General features: G+C 37.5%; 1 protein-coding gene across 3 annotated transcripts in view; it reads left to right on the top strand.

Moving 5' to 3' along the window:
• nfixb (nuclear factor I/Xb) overlaps positions 1–13264 on the top strand; it is a 172758-nt gene that overhangs the window by 146194 nt on the left and 13300 nt on the right. For all 3 annotated transcript variants that reach the window (XM_060901522.1, XM_060901524.1, XM_060901523.1), the window contains exons 6-7: positions 1257–1384; positions 4391–4465. In XM_060901522.1, coding sequence (XP_060757505.1) covers positions 1257–1384; positions 4391–4465 — 203 coding nt within the window. The remainder of the gene's footprint in view (positions 1–1256; positions 1385–4390; positions 4466–13264) is intronic.

The raw sequence follows: 13264 nt of genomic DNA, 5'->3' as shown, positions 1-13264 counted from the left end.
TTTTTTTAAAATTGCATACTAAATACATTATGTATTATGGCATTAATACTACATAATACTTTTAATCCATGTTATTATACTTATTTGTTCTTCTTATCTTTTTAATCTATCTCTCTCAGTTCACTTAAAGTGTACTTTATTGGCTCAGAGTTACATTATAAGCCAAAGCAGTTAACATACGCATGCATGTTCTACATCAAAATGATAATTGTATTACAAACCAAAATTACTTAAAGAAAGTATACCTATGAATACTTTGAGTGCTTTTTGATCTCATTTAACCCCTTAAAGTCCAGGATTGTTACTTAGTTATTCATCTTAAAGTATATTATTTAACAACTACTATAAATTATTCAGTAACTGATAAAACTACTGGTAATATGTAATAGTTGGGAATGCAAATCAGGTCATGAAATTTTAAGAGATTGCAAACTTTGCTGCCTATGGGACTCGTTTGCTCTCCCAAAAACATAGGAAAAGAGAATATATTTCTTTATTGCTTATTTTTAAGAACTTTTCTTATTGGAATGGTGTTGAAGACACATTATTTAATGTAATTGATTAAAGCAATGACATTTACAGAACATTCCTCTCACCTCAAATGTCAACAGTTAACGAAGGCATGTCTGGTATCCAAAATGTGTTTCTCTAGTTCATTCATTCAGGAATGAATGAATGGGGAAACCCAAGTGGATATGGAGAGAACATATACAGAAACTCCATACAAACCTTAGCCTTAGCTCAGGATCAAAGCAAGGCTCCTAGACCTGTGAGGCAGCAACTCCACTTACTGTACTACCATGCTGCTGGGTCTCTAGATTTGCACTGGAATTAATCTGGTTGTGAAAATTAATGAACACTTATATCCCAGTACACAATTAATTAAGTGGATGTCGGCCATCAAAACATGTTTGTGTTGGAACTGTAAATTTTATTTGATCCTTTAAATGACGACATATGACGACCCCGTGTATATCTCATAATGACGATATATGACGCCTTGTCTAAAACCTTGTCAAAACCTTGTCTTTAGACTTTTTTTCTTGTAAATATGTTATAAGGGTGAACAGTATGTACTTGCCACCAAGGGTGGCTGTAGCAACTGCTTTAAGGGGTAAAGAGTTAAGTGGTCACTTCCAGGTCAAAGACAGATTTCATGGCAAAGCTGTGCTCACCAAGTCTGTGTACTGTCAGCATTTTTCATTTCTCCTCTTTTTCTCCCTCTTTCCCTCTCTCCCTCTCTCTCCTGCTCTCAGCTCAAACAAGCGTAAGTCCATCGATGACAGTGAAATGGAGAGCCCAGTGGATGATGTGTTCTACTCGGGCCGTTCCCCTGCTCCCGGCAGCTCACAGCCCAGTGGCTGGCCTAACGATGTGGATGCAGGTACACACACACACACACACACACCTTCATTCTTAGTTTGTTCACACAGCCAACATAAAAAAAATATATTAAAGTCAGTATGCCTGCTAGCATAAGCTAACAATTCACAAATACTTTTTAAGGCGTGAGATTGTGACTAGCCCTTTTGGTTAAGTGGAATGATCGTTACTGACTAAGAAGTAGCTACACCATCAGGTTGGAAATCACAGCACAGGCTTTAAGCTGAGTTAGCAGACTGACTGTGTGATGTGACCACTCTTTCTTTACACTTTCTGTTCTTTCTTACCCATTGACTCAATTCCTCACTCATCCACCAATCTGCTCAGCCAATCAGTGCCTTTCTCGCTCTGTCTCTCTCTGTCTGTCTCTCTCTCTATTTTGGTGTCTGAATTGATTGCTTTTTTTCACCATAGTACACTGTATTTCTACCCATAGTGCACCATAAATTCAGTATACAACTGATGGACACTATTGCCCACAGTTTTTTTAGCTTGAAATTTTGTCTAACTAGGAGCAGGGCATCATGATATGTCCGGAGCGCTCACTACTTACTGTCTGAATTCAGTCATGTCTCTTCCTGACACCGCACCCTTTATAGTGCTCTACCAGTATATACAGTAGAACAGTCTATAAAACAAATAGTGAATGAGTGAGGAAGCGATTTCAGACACACTTAATGTCTCTTTTTACTGTTTTATTTAATCGACTCCTTCTCCCCACCACCCACTACCCTCCAGAGCAGACAGGAACTAATGATTACAATGTCAAATGCTTGCCAATGTACCATCACAACTCACCACAGAAATGCTGTTTATTTACCTCTCCCTAGATGGATGGAATAGAGGGGAGGGGGAATAAATTGTGCAGCAACATATGGGTTACAGTAAAATCTAAAAAAAAAAAAAAAAGTAAGATGTAAAGTGGAACTTGCGTGTAATATGTTAGAATGGGAGAAGTATATTATAATGAATAACAGCCATGTAAACCTTTGTATCCGATTACCTTCACAATCGGGATTTATGTGAATATTTTTTTCGTGTTTTGGAACCAGGGCTCACAACGACCAACAGAGCTAGTACAAAATAAGAAACAGTGATGAAAATGTTCATGTAAGACATTTTAATACATTTTAAATGGTTTAAATTGTGAGGGCACTGGGATGGGCATCAAAGTAATGTGGTATGCAAAAATTTCCTACCACAGTTTTTTCTCACTGTCTCACAAGCAGTGCGATTCCGTAAATATTCAGCTATAATGAAAACTTGGCTTGTATGCTTCTGATAGTTATACCAAAATTAACACTAAACATAGCTTCTCACATTCATATAGCTGTGAATAGCCGTTAAATGAGAAACAGCAATGTTTTGGGAAAAGTTCACCCTACACTGTGAGTCTCACTACATATCTTTAAATCCCTAGGAATATTACTCATGCCTTCTCGCCTGACACCAGTGCCTGACCTCACTAATACTCTTGCGGCTGAATGGGCAAATCCCCACAACCACACTCCAAAATCTAGTGGAAAACCTTCCTAGAAGAATGACGTCTATAAACATTTGGCCATATAGTGTATGTTTTATCCATTTAATATTGTAGAATGTCCATGAAACAAGTTTAGGTCCTCTAAACAGTTGTGTTTTAACAGCTATAAACAGTTGTTCCTCTGTTTTTGTCTCTCGAAGTTTATATGACAAAAAAAATGCAACTTGTCATATTACAGAGGAACAGTGAAGCCCTCCGTATTTTATCTCTGGTTGTTAGAAAGCATTGACAGTGAAGATTCCTTCCAAAAAAAAAAAAGCTAAATAACCATCTCCTCATCACATCAAATATTGCACTTTTTTTTTACACTACATCTGTTAATGTGGAATATCTACCAAACAAGTCCTGGTGTAAGTTGTTACTCTATAAGTGATAATCTACAGTATTAGAAGGAGCACATAAATAATAGTGCAGCTGGCACTAATGTCAGAGCCATGGAACATTACTTAACGCTAAGTACACACTACGGCTGTAGTATAAATAATTATAATTAAGTATTGCATGTAGGTCTTTACATTTGATTTGGGCTTTGGGGCTAACAGAAGGAAGAGAGATAAAACTGTGTGTGTGTGTGTGTGTGTGTGTGTGTGTGTTCAGTGATCAAGCCTGCTGTGTTGGTAAAGATGTATAGGAATGTTACTGACATTTATTAATATATAATCTGCGTTTTATTTCTACATGTGGTGTACATATTGGAGATACTAAAAAGCAGCCATAAATCTTTTAGAAAGAACTTGGCAGTTTTTTTGTTTGTTTGTTTGTTTGTTTTGTAAGGAGAACTGTTTAAATGTCCTAAATAGCATTTCACTCCTATAAAGTCAGTTCTGTAGATGATCATCATGTCTAGGATGTGGTAGCCACTGCATGACCACATTTTTCGCATCTGTTTCCCTTTGCTAATCCCCCCCACATCACCACTGCTTCTGGAGACGCTTTGGTGTTTCTTTCATAAGCAAGTTACATAATAGATTTCACACCCTGTAGAATGGAAGTTTCCAGAAAGATGAACAATACCGTTTTTCGTTGAGTCCATATGATCCCTCAGTCATTCCATTCATGCAGCACAACATTCATATGTGCAATGTTTCCTGTATTAACGGTGAATAAGACACAAGATTAAAAAATACATGTTTGTTTGCTGTTTTTTTTTATTTCTTCAATGTTCCATACTGTATGTGCCCCTCTCTCTCTCTCTCTCTCTCTCTCTCTCTGAGAATTGGTTCCAGATGTACAATCTTGGATATTGCTTTAGAGTGATAGGTATTTATTCGAATTTTCTGTCAAGTGCATAGAAGATAGAATGTAAATAGTAACGTAGTACAAGACAAACTGTAGAGCTTATCACCATGTGACTGATGTAAAATTAATTAACACTTCCCCGTGATTTCTTCTATCCCAAAAGTCTCTTTCTTTCTCTCTGTCATATTGTTAACTCTGCCCTTCTCCCCTGTTTGGGTTTTTCAGTGCAGCACCATTTGGCCAGTATGCAGGAGAGGAAGATTAAACATGAGAGCGATGGCGTGCAGTTTCCTTACCATGGTTAGACCACATTACCCTCATCTTTACTGCTCTACACCACTCACAACCTGAATCCAAAATGACTGTTCTACTGTCTCAATGTTTATGTTTCTTCTCCTCTTTCTTCCTGGTTCCATCTCTCTCTCTCTCCTCCTTGTCCTTTTCTATTGCTTATTATTTAAAATGTTTTTTTTCCCCCAGTGCCTATCATGTCATCAAATTCATGGCAAACTTGCTCAGGAATTTTGTAGGTAAATAGGATTCTTGTGTTGTGTTTAGTGTTATTGGATTAAACATGGTTCAGATATTCAGTGTGCTTCAGTAAGAATCCAGTATTTCAGTTTCTCTGTTTGCTCCATCCATTAATACTTCTCCAGGTTTGGTTTTAAAGGTTAGAACAGTGACTTTTATATCAGCACACTGTTATATATTTGGGACACTTATTTTCAGCTTCAATTAGATCACTGTAGAAGTGAACCTCCGGTTTCTGTGGCATCCCAGGTTCTGTAAATGAGACAAAATGACAAATGACAAGTAGTGGCTCTAATTTCCTGCTAATCAAGTTTAGGAGTTGTAGCCTAGTCATGTGTTTGGGGGCATGGCTTTACAAGGAAAACTAAAGGCAGGGGTTGTATTTGGTTGACCTTTGAGTTTCAAAGCATCTAGCACCGTATATGGCTAACCATTATCTGTGTAAAACGTTAAAACTAAAAGTGGCCTCCTGCATAATGTATATCTCATCACATATCTGTACTTTTAAAGATATACAGTACCAGTCAAAAGTTTGGACACCCCTAGTCATTCTTAGGTTTTTCTGTATTTTGACTATTTTCTACATTGCAGAACAATACTGAAGACATCAAAACTATGAAATAACATGTGGAACATAAATGGAATTATGTGGTAAACAAAAAAGTGTTAAAAAACAAAATATGTTTCATATTTTTAGATTCTTCACTGTATCCACCATTTACCTTGATGACGTTTTGCACACTATTGGCATTATCTTAACCAGCTTCATGAGGTCGTCACCTGGAATGCTTTTCAGTTAACAGGTGTGTCTCGTCAAAAGTTAATTAGTGCAATTTCTTGCCTTCTTAATGCGTTTGAGATCAAACAGTAAACAGTAAATAATAAATATACAGTAAATAGCCCTATTCCACAACTGTAGTAATCCATATTATGTCAAGAACCGCTCAACTAAGTAAAGAGAAATGACATCCATCATTACTTTAAGACAAGAAGTGTCTTTTAATTAATAAAAATAAAGAAAAAACATTGAATTAAAAGGTGTGTCCAGACTTTTGACTGGTCCTGTATGTCTTTTCTAAACCTTCATCAAGTACTCATAGTTCTCAAAGTGGAGTCTGATTACCTAAACTCCGAACCTCACTAACTCAAAAATAAGTAGGCCTACAAATAATGCCAACTTGGACTTTATATGTTCTGTTGGTGGCAAGTGCAGGAACAGAAAAGCCCTATGGCTCCGATAAATAGCCAGGATATTACTGTACACATTTAACTAATAATCATAATATTTGAATAGCTGGATTAGCTTCATAATAAATCTGCACTGAGGAAGTCCATGAAATTTATTTTTAAAGTGGTCCCTGGCTACAAAACGTTTGTTAGTCTGAATGAAAAAAAGTTAGTGGTGGTATAATTTTGCTGCAGGTTATCCGTCATGGAGTTTGTAGTTTTCCATGTTTGTAAATTAGAAAAGTTTAGAAAATCAGGATAAGTGAAGTGTAACTGGTAAATGGGGAAACTCACTGCTTAGTCTGTCTATTCATTATTCAATTCTAATGCTTGTTTATGTAACTGTCAATGATTGTGTAATACTAGCTGTCAGCTTTGAAAAATGATGTTGAAGTGTGCTACAAATGGCTTTTATGTTTAACACACAGGGATTTCAGAGTTATCACTGTGAGAAAGACCTTTTGAGGAAGTAGGGCGTAGTTGTTATCACTTCAAAATGGACCACAGGAAGTTATTTTCTAGAATATTCAAGAGTACTAAAGGTTTATCCATGTTTTCTACAAATACCAATGTATAGTTGGCTAGAAGTGTCAAGTACATTTACAGTTTACTTTTCATATACTGGCATGTAGACATGGAAAGAAATATGCAGATAGTAAATAAAGCAGCAAATTTTAATCATGCAGTCCTGTTGAGTGTTGAAAATGTGAGAGGTCTCTTGATATGGTAGACAGACTTCACAGGGGGTTTTTTTTGTTTGTTTGTTTGTTTGTGGGGTTTTTTGTTTTTGTTTTTTTGTCTTGGATCATCAAACTCCCTATACTACCAGATTTGTGCAGAACTAAATGTCCCAACATTCCATTTCCAGTGACCCTGACTCTCAGAATTAACAATGTCTCTGAAATTTTCACGAACAAATGTGACTTCAGATCAAAACAATAATTGCCAAAAGTATGCAGACACCTGGCCAATCACACACATATGTGCTTGTTAAAAATCCCGTTCTAGATTTAATCCCCACTTGCTGTTATAATAACCCCCACTCTTCTGGGAAGTCTTTCCACTAGATTTAGGAGCACGGCTATGGGAACTTGCCATTGAGTCACAAGAGCATTAGAAAGGTGATAACACTGATGTCAGAAGAAAAGGCCTGGTAAACAGTTAGCACTCCAGTATTCAGTGGGGTTGACATCAAGGATCTGTGCAAGCCACTTGAGTTCTTTCACACAAACCATAGCAAACCATGTCGTTATGGAGTGCATTTTGTGCACAGGGGCATTGTTATGCTGGAACATTTTTGAGCCCCTTGATTCCACAAAAGGGAAATCTTAATGCTCCAGTGAACAAAGACATTCTATATAATTGTGTGCTTCCAAAACAATACACATACAGGTGTGATGGTCAGGTGTCCACATACTTTTGGCCATATAGTGTAGTTCAGCTCAGCTGTTAAAGGTCTTTCCATGCATAACTTTAAGATTCCATTTTTATATTGGAGTGTTGACAGGATATTACACTGTAAATATGAAACATCATAAATATAGTTGTAAATATTAAACTTTAATTATTAAATATTTTTAATTTGGGGTGTCATAATTGGGCTGAGGGGGTTGATAATACCGATTTCTTTTTGTGATTGTTGGGAAAAGCAAATCAACATTTAAATTGCCCTAAAAATTCTCTAGGACACAGGTTCTCAACCCTGGCACAAGGATTGCCACTTGTCCTGCACAATTTAAAGGGTACTCTGGGAATTTGCTGTAGGGTGATCCAGACAGGCATAAATAAACTTGAAACAAGTACATGGATAGTATATAAAATATCAAACTTTAAGTACAGCCTGGAGTCTAAAATTCAGAGACCACAGGAAATGTTTGTGGAATATTTCTAGCTTACTATTTAAACTGAGTTAAGCAAGTTTATGATATTGACCTTGTTAACTCATTTATACAAAAGGTCAGACATCCTTTGCACTGAAGCATGTGTTCAGATGATATTACAGTAGATTTTTATCTTAATATGGATCATCAGGGTTAACCAAACATTTGGAGCCCATGTCAGGTCGAGTGCACACTGTTAATAAAGCAGAAATGGGAAATACAAATTACTGAGAATTTCTAAAATCTATTTAAATATTTAGAAATATTCATAAGATTCTACTTTTACTTGAGATTTACTCAAGTTGTTGCAGATAATGCAAAATAGAAGTGTTTTCATTAGTAGTTTCAGACTTTTGGACCGCACTGTATGTACCTAATTATATTATATTTTCATATGGGGCAGAGCATTTTTTAACATAGTTACTGGGAGACCAAATGGTCTCCCAGTGGCCAGATTTGGTCTCCTAGTCAATGCCAAACCAGCTTCACTGGGAGACCAAATTTTAAACCAAGTTATGTCTTATCATTTGGTTCAATCAGTTGCAATTAATTAACCAAGTACCATGTAAGTATACATTTAACAAGGAAAACGAAGATCTATGTTATAAGATATGCACACAAGATCATGTTGGTTAACAAAAACAAAACTAAAATTTGGTTACTGAGATGGCTGATGTCAGAATCCGATGTCATTACTGTGTAACTTTGAGTGTCTTTGACATAGCATTTGTGCTTGGTAATTGCTCTTGATAGCTGTGTAGTCACTGTAGTGTTTGTCTGTATGGTGATTGGTGAACCATTTTGCATCACAGAATATGCCGCAGCGGTGCAGCCGCATGGACTCTGGGGCCTGTGATTGTATTGCCCAGACCAGTTGGTCTCCTAGTGGAAAATCCTTTAAAAAATGCTCTGATATGGGGTCACTGATGGCCTCAATGTAATATTCAGTATTTTAATTGGTGGACTCTCCTGATTGGCCTGATCGGCTGCTGTAACTCATAATCTATCTAATGGTTAGCTGATGGATGTTGTATTGATCTGAATACAGAGCTGTGTTATCGGCTGACATGCAAGAAGCAGGACTATAGCACTGGATTTCACAGAGAAATTCAATTAATCAGAAAACTCTAGCTCTCAAACATTACAAAAATGCTAAAGTGTGAATTTGTGTTGCATCTACAAATGAAAAATACCATTAGCTTGTCCGAAAGGTTCTAAAGGGTTCTCACAGCTGGTAATATTTACGTCTCCTTCTGTTTGCATCATAATTATTAATAGGGATTAATTACCATAATACACAAGTGCACTGGCAGCTACTTATGCCTGTGTGTGTTTTGTATGTTTAACTAAACGATACTTTAGCTAGTGGGATACTGAAGCCCTGCCTTGAGACCTAGCACCTGTAAAAACACATTCACACACATACAACAACCCAAGCAAACAAACAAGCACAAAATACACTCAGGTGTTCTCTCTGTAAGGTTATAGGCTTTATGTCTTCAAAATATGCCACACACATATACACATACACATACAATCTGGAGATAAGCAGCACTCTGGTCCAGATGGTGCCTCCATGTGTCAACAGCTATGGGAGCTACTGTGTTACAGAAGACATCTGTTAGCGCAATGATGATGGTAGTGGTGCTGATTGGGAGGTGCGTGTGGTGGTGGTGGTGGTAGGGGGTGTAGTTTGTGAGCGTGAGTGACGCTCTGCTACGCTCCAAAGGTGATTCAGTACCTGAATGAGGCAATGTCATTCATCATTAGGGCTGACTCTTTGTGCAGCAGCATAAGGACTCCCTTAACATCCAGTTCATTTTACTTATCCCTCTCCTGTTCAATCAGCACTCCTGCCTCGCTCAGCCTGTTCCATGTGTACTGTCCATCCCATAACTAGTGAATTAACCGTGGTAGGAGAACACACTCTGTGTTTATGCATCTGCATGCATGTGTGTTTCAGCCAGGAGATGTGTAGTTGCTGCAATATGTGGATGGTTTCATGTGTGCTCATGTGAATTTGTTTCTTCTTTGTGTGTGTTTGGACAAAAAACATCGTATAAGTGTTCTAGTTTCACGTGTGCCGTTGTGTGACAGCTCAAGGTTTGTCTGATGGCCAGCTTGTTAGTGTGGCGAGACTGCAGGGTCATGGGAGCATTTGATTGGCTGCCAGTCTGCTGATGCATTGTGCCAGAAACTGGACAGAGAAAGAGAAATAACAAATGAAACACAAACACGTGCATGCACACACACACACACACACACACACACACACACACACACACACACACACACACACACACATTTCACATGCAGTCACATATGTGTAGACAGGAAAGGGGAGATCATAGAAACTTCTGTCAGCTTTAACTCCAAAGCCTTTTAAGTGGCGTCTGTTTCCGGCCACTGACAGGGACGCATATGTTAACGGATTAATTAATTCACCATCGTGGAGTCAGTCACAAATTTTGAATTGTATGGACTTTTTATTTATTTGTTTATTGCCATATATGAAATAGGCTTAGCTACATTTTAAATCCTTAAACAAGGCGTCAGAATGAATGTTAATTTTTTAAACTGTATTAATAATATAATTACTTAATAATATTAAATCATCCTTTATTTATAATATTTTCACTATTTATATTTTTGTCAATTAATTAAGAATAATTGACTGTAATTCTGAGCTAATTATCTTCCATTAATATATTATTTTTGTTGACTAGCATATCTTGTGCATAAGGAGTCACACCCTTTCCACTAACCCTAACCTCTAACCCCACCCTTTCATATGTCTAATTGTCTAAAATAACACATGTTAAATTACATGCTTAAAGTCTAATATCATTATTAGACTATTTAGAGTGATTAATTGTGCTAAAGTGTGATTTACGGTACGTGTTTGGTATTTGGGAAAATAATCATGAGCATACTAGCAATATCATGCAGCTCAATTCTTAAACAATACTGCTTTATCGATTATAACATGTCTATATGTTTAGTGGAGTAGATGAATATATTTGGATACAAAGTAAAGAACTTGAAGGAAACACCTCACACTTGAGCAGTCCTTTGAGCACTGAGTGGAACGTGGACGTGTAAAGACTCTGTGTGTGATCAAAGTGGATTAAAATAGAATCTAATGTGAGTCAGAGCATTTGTCCATGTCGCTTACTTCTCAATCGATATTGCAACTTTTAAAATCTGCTCAAATTTGTCTCAGTTCTAGGTTTGTGGCTTTTCCTCTCTCTCTCTCTCTCTCTCTCTCTCTCTTTCTCTCTCTCTCTCTCTCTCGGTTTATACTCTTTTGATCGCACACTCTTCATTCTAATAAAATATGAGATGGTGATAGCATTTCTGTCACTTTTCACAGCCTGATGTTATACAATACTCAGTGTCCTGGGATGCGCAAGCTTAAGATTAGAGCATGTAAACTGTTTACCTGATGACTGTTTATTGCTCTTGTGGGATGATTGAGCTCCCTGGTCTCTGAATCTCAGGTATCGATAGAGGGAAAGAAAGAAAGAAAGAAAGAAAGAAAGAAAGAAAGAAAGAAAGAAAGAAAGAAAGAAAGAAAGTGAGCGAGAGATAGGACAGCAAAGGCTGTCGTTAGATTTCACAGTAATGTAATATGGCTAATTCTTACAGATCTAGGGAAATTTACCCATCATTCTGCCACTGCCTAAAACCCCAGAGTCTTAAATTGTGTGTTTGGATTACCGTATATCAAAATAATTTCCCTCAAAACTAGCCACAAGTCTTGATCATAAAACAGACTCATTTTTATTTCCTCAGCTCTGACACATTTGGCTGTGTTTCTGGGTCACTTGGTAAGCCCAGTGTATACTTAGCTCTCTTGTTTGTGCCAAACTTTGGAAAAGCTCATCGGCCTGAGCTCAGGCCCTGTGGCTTTTGGGCCGACGTTTATAGAAACGGGAGGACACTTTAATGTACCGCTATATACTAGGGGCACATGTCATCGCCTCCTCTCTCCCTCCATTTCTCACACTTCCACCCTCATTATTCGCACATTCTTCGCTCCCCTCCTGTCTTCCTCTTCGGCTGGCGCCAAGTTGCAGACTCGGGCTGCCGGCTCGGGCCGCACTCAGAGTACAGCATGTTCTGATAGAACATTGTGTCAACTCTAAAACTTATAAAAGAGATGGGTTTCTTTCTGGAAAGTGTGAAGGAGTGTTTCTTTATGTACTTTTATATGAGTATACCTTATTTCGATCACCTGTGTTGATAGATGGTGAATTACTATAGTCATTTGCTTTTACAGCTCCACTGCTGACCGGTCACCTACAGATGTCAGTTAAACGAACTCCACTGCAAACACCTAAATGTTGAAGAATGTAGTGTAGCTGCGTCTTCTTGTAGATGCCATTATTTAGCACAGTCCACCTAAAATATTTCTCTAACTCTAATTTTCATTTAATTATGTTGCTTTGGCCAGGCGAGAAAATAAACAGGTATTGAGCATTAGGTATTAGGTATCAAGGCATTGGTTATTAGAGGTATGAGTGTATAAATTCAGCATCTGTTCTGTCCACTCTGATTAGCGTTCACCTGAAAACAATTTTACTCCTTTATTATCATCCTGTAACTTACAGGACCTAGTCTAGTTTAATTCCTAACAAGCTTAGACGAGTAGACTACAAAAGGTCAGTTAGGCTACAATATGTGGATGTTGTAAAATTGACATGTATTGCCTGTAGCATTGTATGAGGACAGAGAGAAGGCAGAACAGAGACACCACATGTATAAGTCAGGGAGAATAATAAGAAGACAGTTTCATCCCAGTTTTTTTTTAAATTTCACCTTAAAGAAATCTTATTTACATTTAAAAATGTAAAAATAGAGTCTGAATGTGATAGTACAGTTACAGAGTAGAGGAGGGAGGAGGTGATACCGTATGATATATCACCTGACATAGTGATATATCATAATGACAGAAAGAAGGATGGAGAGAGCACAAATGCAAAGAGAGAACAGAACTGAAAGAAAAGCCCAACCAAGCACCAGGGGAGAGGTAGTGTGTATTATAGATAAAGTTACAAGAGGGACCTTGCGAGGACTTATTATCTTTAGTGAAGCAACTTCCATGGACAGGTTTTAAAACCTTTTTGGCCCCATTTGTATTGTATCTGGAGAGTCAGTGTTTGCCACTTTGAGTGAAACTACCTTGGTAGTGTTTTTGTTTTGGGGAACAATATTTGATGTTAATCCTGTCAAATATTTAACCTTTGATACCAGTTAACGTTGCATTTTCCTGATGGAAAGAGATGTACAATCATGTACACACAAAAGTGACCGTGTTCTTTTGCATTCAGTTATAGAGGTATATTTTATTTCCTTATTTTTTTTATCCTTATCATCCATTCTCATTGGGAGTTGAGCAGCACTAAGGGTTAAACTCTAGAATCGCCCTTGGCATGTGTTTGGGGATGTCATTACGGAG

Source organism: Neoarius graeffei, chromosome 20 (assembly GCF_027579695.1).
Source record: "Neoarius graeffei isolate fNeoGra1 chromosome 20, fNeoGra1.pri, whole genome shotgun sequence".
NCBI classification, from domain to species: Eukaryota; Metazoa; Chordata; class Actinopteri; order Siluriformes; family Ariidae; genus Neoarius; species Neoarius graeffei.
This window is presented reverse-complemented; position numbering and strand designations above follow the sequence as displayed.